Source organism: Puntigrus tetrazona, chromosome 15 (genome assembly GCF_018831695.1).
Source record: "Puntigrus tetrazona isolate hp1 chromosome 15, ASM1883169v1, whole genome shotgun sequence".
Lineage (NCBI taxonomy): Eukaryota > Metazoa > Chordata > Actinopteri > Cypriniformes > Cyprinidae > Puntigrus > Puntigrus tetrazona.
The window spans coordinates 1,204,924-1,210,923 of NC_056713.1; the positions used below are offsets into that span (position 1 = coordinate 1,204,924).

At 40.0% G+C, this 6,000-nt stretch overlaps 1 protein-coding gene across 1 annotated transcript in view; it reads left to right on the top strand.

Annotated features, from left to right (window-relative positions):
• The window catches only part of arhgap35a (Rho GTPase activating protein 35a), a 67,317-nt gene extending 61,534 nt beyond the window's left edge, over nucleotides 1–5,783 (top strand). The window contains 2 exon segments of the mRNA XM_043259745.1: nucleotides 2,656–2,761; nucleotides 2,852–5,783. Coding sequence (XP_043115680.1) covers nucleotides 2,656–2,761; nucleotides 2,852–3,278 — 533 coding nt within the window. The 3' untranslated portion in view covers nucleotides 3,279–5,783.
• Nucleotides 5,784–6,000: the final 217 nt, after the last annotated feature.

Consider the following 6,000-nt stretch of genomic DNA (forward strand, 5'->3'; position numbering starts at 1 on the left):
TTCAAAGCGCATGAGATGAGCACGCCAAATATACGTGGTTAGAAAAATCAGCCTATGCGTATATAGTAATGATGACATAACATGAGTTTATGGATTCCCAAGCTTACCCATAAAACCTGAGGTATTTGGTCCCATACAATTCTTTCTGTTTTGATGCAGACTTGCTAAGTATACTACTTTTGACAGTTACTCCACATTTGCGCAGTTACTCCTCGTCTAGTGTTATTTCTTTCTTAAGCCCTATTCGCACAGGATTAGTATTATTTGGGGAGATCATGTGATTTAGAAATCCCCACATCTGAATTTCTTGTGGTTCATGATTTTATGAGTAAATGAAGTCAAGGCTCTGCGTAAAATTATATATCTCAAGTTCCTCACTGCACTCTGCTATACGTGTTATCCATCTCCATCCGATCACTCTTTTCGTTTTCACTCTTCTGTTGGCTTTCAGCTCTCCATTTCTGCAAATTGTACGCATGGTGTACAGAGCTATGACCCGGCAACGCGAAATACTATAAAAACACTCCAAAGCAGCCTCCGTTCTTAGCAAAAGATGGATAAAAGACGAGCATGAAACAAAAACGTAAAAAAAAAATAAATCTTTAATCACAGAGATACCAGTTCACAGGGACTAATGTTATCACAGAATCTGTGTGAAATACGGTAGGTCCTTTGAGGGGGAATTTTTTTTGCTCAAAAATTACAGACATTTCACGCAGGATTCACACAGGATTAAGATCACAGACAACCTCCGCAATTATTACAAATGACTAGAGGTCACCAGGTAATACTAATCCTGTGCGAATAGGGCTTTAGAGTTATAACTGATAAAAATGTTAGCAGCGGTGACCCAGAAGAGAATGCACTGTAAATCACCCTAGCTAGCAACCATATAGCAACAACCTGGCATTATAGTGGTTCTGCGCATTTTCTTTCGAGTTTGCTGCAGTAATTCTGCGTCTGGGGCCACAATGCATAATGCTGATGTCAGTGTGTGAGTGTGTGTAACGCTGACATCAGAGTGTGTGTGTGTGTGTGTGGCTAGGGAGGAACACATCTGCCGTAGTGGTCACATGTTCTGACACAAGGCTCACAGCGTTAAGGGCTGATGTACCGTTCTGACTCACCGCAACCATCAAGCTCGCTGCACCCAGGGCGTGTGTGTGTGTGTCTGTGTGCGTGTATGACTGCACACACTACACAATTATTTCTGTACATGTACTGTTTGTGTGTGAGAGACACTGTGCTTCATTGAACAATCCCTCGGTCACCCCAGATGAGACTGATGGGAAGTCTACTATGTGCACACACACCTTTTCACTGTTACTCCTCCCTAGAGTTGTTGTTTATTGATTTAGGTGGAGCGTGCTGCTTCCTTTGTGCATATTAGAACTCATTATTCCTACATTACTTCCTCAAGCATCGCTTCCAAGCAATCTTGAGGTCCCAAAAGCCAATCATGGGTATGTTTTAAGAAAGAGTCCCCACTCAAATTTTATCTGGAAAAAATCAGGTGATTCAGTTTCCGCACACACATTCAATCAAAGTCTCAATTAGTATTCAGCACTTTTCACAAATCTGGTGCAAAATTATTTGATTTTTGATTTGATTTAACCTTTAACTTTAACCTTTTAAAAACCATTTTTTACACCTTTTTATTTAAATTATAAATTTGGATTTATTTGAACTGTAAACACAATATTTTTTATTTATTAATTTGTCCATTCAAATCAGATTTTTCTTTTATATTTGAAAGACAAGTAATTTTTTTTTTTTTAAGTGTCACTTCTAGTACTCTATGCAAAAGAGTGCATCTCTAAAAATAATAAAAAACTGCACTGTTTTAAATTACATTTATATTAAGTTTTCCGCCTTGTCACACTATTGCAAAAATATGTCATTTTAAAACTTAAAAACTTTAAAAATTTTAGTTTACTATTATAGTTAACTATCCAATTGTTGTTTCATGTAATGATTTAGAAGCAGTTAAAAGGTGGTATAGTTACTCCAGTCCGATGAAATTAAAAAAGTCTTTGGTTAAAGGATCTATCACAGTATACCGGTACATAGAATAGGTAACAGTTGCAGATTAAGCTTAAATTAAGACAAGCTAGTTTGCAACCAAATGTAGATTTTAAGTATTTACATTTTGATAAGTTTTTATTTCCCTTATATTTGCAGCATTCAACCCTGTTTTCAGGACTTGAGTAACAGGGTTGAAGATTCAGCTACTGCAGTCAAATCTACGATTTGTGTAGAAACTGAAAAATTGTTATTATGTAATTGTATTTCCAGTAAAAATGGTTTACATTTTTGTTATAAATCAATTTGGTAACAGGGTTGAACATGTTGTTTGTGTGCGACAGCTTAATGTTATGTTTATGATGCATACATTTGTTACATATCTATGTATTTTAAATAGCTTGGGGTCTGTGACTTTGTTACTTTAAATAAGCTAATGGGACACATTACAGAAACATGCTGGTCTTGAAGGTCCTCAAGCATTAAAGCCATTGTCAAACTGACTTCAGTGTGTGTGTGTGTGTTGTCGCCCTCTATCTATTCGTGTTCCAAGGGACAAGTGAACACCTGTGAAGCATAAAGAAAATAAATGTGTTTGTGTCTCACCTCATGTTCTCTCTCGGCCCCCTGCAGAAATCAATGATCGAGAGCAGCGCCTCCACACCATGAAGGACGTGCTCCGCAGGTTCCCTCGAGAAAACTACGAGGTCTTCAAATACGTCATCACTCACCTGAACAAGTGAGAATCAGAGCCATCCCTAGGGCAACACACGATCAAACTCGCTCGCACCAGCTTTTTCAGTTCTCACTGTTTTTCTCTTTCTCTCAGGGTGAGTCAAAACAGCCGTCTGAACCTGATGACCAGCGAGAACCTGTCCATCTGCTTCTGGCCCACGCTAATGCGGCCCGATTTCACCACCATGGACGCGCTGACAGCCACACGCACCTATCAGACAATCATCGAGACCTTTATCCACCAGTGTGCTTTCTTCTTCTACAATCAGCCCTTGGCCGACACACCCAGTGGCCTGTCCGGACAGCCCGCCTCACCCACCACAACCTTGTCTTCTGCCTCCTCCGTACAAGGCTCTGCCTACTCCGCCTGTTACGCCCCCTTACAACCTGTAGCCCCGCCCTTCAGCCCCGCCCACCAATCCCCGCCCCATTCTCCACCCCCGACCCCTCAATCCCCAATCCAGAGCCTGCTGCCTTCGCTCCACCCCCATCACACCCCTACGGAACAACACACGCTGTGAAGCTGTACAACTTTGAAAGAGATTAATCTTCCGAGGAGATTGCACGTGCCTGACTTACCACAAGCAGAACGAGAAAGAAAGAGGTCAAGAATACATGAGCTACGTCAGCTACACTTCATCGCCCTCTTTCTGCATCATGCCTCTCTCTAAATTTCTCAGTTCTTGGCCCTGTATGCTCCTCACACACATTTAGAGAACTGCACATGAAGTGCTGTAACCCCAAACCCAGATTTCTAATAGGTCCATCTGGTTGCTGGTTATCTTCGTCAATTGGCGACCAATGGGAGATAGGATGTTTGTATTCGGGTGGCCACTATAGGCACCATCCTACAAGTAAGGATAAGCGGGCCAACAGGGTGGCCTACGTATTTACCAGATTTTTGTTGTAACTTTCGACCACTGTTAGAAACTACGAAAAATAAATTCTTTTTTGCGACGCAGCAACACGACCGTATTCCTCCCCCTTATTTATCCTCTAACCGCTTTTAAAGAGAGACCGAAATCAAAAGACAAAACTAGAACTTGTCGAACTGGATCTGGTTTCGCTGGCAAGGATGTGTGTGGCACAGCATTCTGGGATTTGAAGTCTTTTCCTCCCCGTCACGTGAGCCTCCAGAACATGCTGGAAGACTAATGCTTCTTTTATTGTAGAATGTCCTCACAACCACACAACCTTCGCTTTCCTGCTCCGCGAGGATCTTCGGCTTTGTTCGGTGTCTGTTCATTTGGGAGCTGTGTTATTATTCTTTTTACACGTTTGCAGGAAGGTTCCTCGCGTTAGATCTGTGGACTGCTTCTTGCACTCATTGGTGAACCAGTATGAGTTCTAAGGGATGGGTTAGGTTGTGGTCCTGTGTTTTAGAGGAGAGGTATGCACTAAATTGAGAGTTACCTCACAGTTCTGGAAGGTAAAGGAAGTTTGCACTAGAGGAGACGCTGTGCTGTACCTATCGATGACAAGCCTAGTGAAGGATGAGAGTAAAGATGGCTCTAATGGCATTCGGAAAAGATAGTCTTGGAAACAGCATGTGGTGCGTTATCAGAGTGAGAATATGAGCTTTTTGTCAAGACTGACTAAGTGTCTCTACTTCGGAGTTGACCTCAGAAGGATGACATTGTTTATAAAATGACAGACGTTTTTAGGAGAAGAAAACCTGGGGTTAGAAACGAGAAAGTTAACGCGGTAGCTTGCGAGTAGGCTTCCGTTGGTGGGCTCTCGGAGCGCAACACTACCACCCAGCGTCCAAAGCAGGTATTGCATGTTAAAAGTCAGCTCGTATTCACGCAATAATGATAAATTTGGGTTTTTCTAGAAATTGCTGGATGCGTTCACAATCACATGGTTTAAAAAAAAAATACAAACTTGCCTTTTAAGTTCATATCAATATTCCCCAGCACTTATAAATTGACTTACTCCAGATTAGATTAAGGATCGTTTTCTGTCTCTTGTTCTGTTTGAACTCAGAAGAGTTGGTTTGTTTGCGAGCCGTGGTTTTCAAACGGGCAGATGCTGTGAAACTGTAGAAACAATCGCATTTATGGAGAAAAATGAATGTATCCCACAGCAGATTGGACTTCAGTTTTGTGCATATCTCTCGCTGTAATACATTAAGTGAACCACGCCTGCCCCGTCCCTCTTTAACTTAAAACTACTCTGACTTCTGATTGGCTGTGATGAGCTGCAACTCTTTAACCGTTCTTGCTTAAACACTATGTCTTTTGCCCTCAGAGAGCAGGAGTAATGGTATATTTTGGGAAATCGGGAGCTGTGTGGCCTATACGCCCCTGGTACTTTGTATGAATGCTGCATTCTCTGTGTATTTTCAATGTATTCTTTCAGAGCCGACTGTCCTTCGCAGCCAAAGACTGTGCAGAAAAAAAAAAAAAAAAAAAAAAGTAGTAAAAAAGGGCAGTGGAATACGACTAAAAGCAACATGACAAACATGTATTAAAAATGTGACATTGTTTCAGCAATTCAATTTGGCTGCATCACTTTATTATTTTTTTTTGTTTCGTTTTCTTTTTTCAACAATGGTGACAGATTGTCTGTTAAGTTAAAGGAGGCAGGAGCAAAACTATATTCAGAATGGTTGTTTATTTGTACGTTAGGGGGTCCGACACTTTGCCCTGTAGTCAATGGTGATAGAAAAGGTGTTCTTTTTATGTTTTATTTTAATAATTAAAAAAAAATGAGACAAAGCATTTTTAACAGTCTTTTTTTTTTGTGAATGGTGTAAAGGCCACAATGATGTAGTGCATGATTCAAGACCAGGTCAGGGAGAGGGGTCTGCCACTCTCAGTATTAAAAAAAAAAAAAAAAAAAGGAAGAATAATATGAAAAAATAGAATGGGGGAAAAAAAAAACAGATATAAATGAAGTTACATCAACAAAAATACACGTCATTATTTGCCAAGAAGTTGGTAATTAGTCTCAATGGGAATGGTGTATAAACAGTAAGGCCTTCTGTGACCTGTATTATAGTTAATAAAATCAATCTTGTAAAATTGTTCTCTTGTCTTTATTATTTTATAGGTACAGAATGTTTATATCTGTCCTTTTGCCATTTACTGCTTTTCTGCTTTTTTCACTTAGGTGATGTTTTGGGGGGGTTTTTTGTTGTTTTTACGAATTTATTTTATTCAGCAATGATTAAACTGGTCATATGACGGTAATGAATTTTACAATGTTGGAAAGAAATTTAAAATTAAATTTAAAATACGT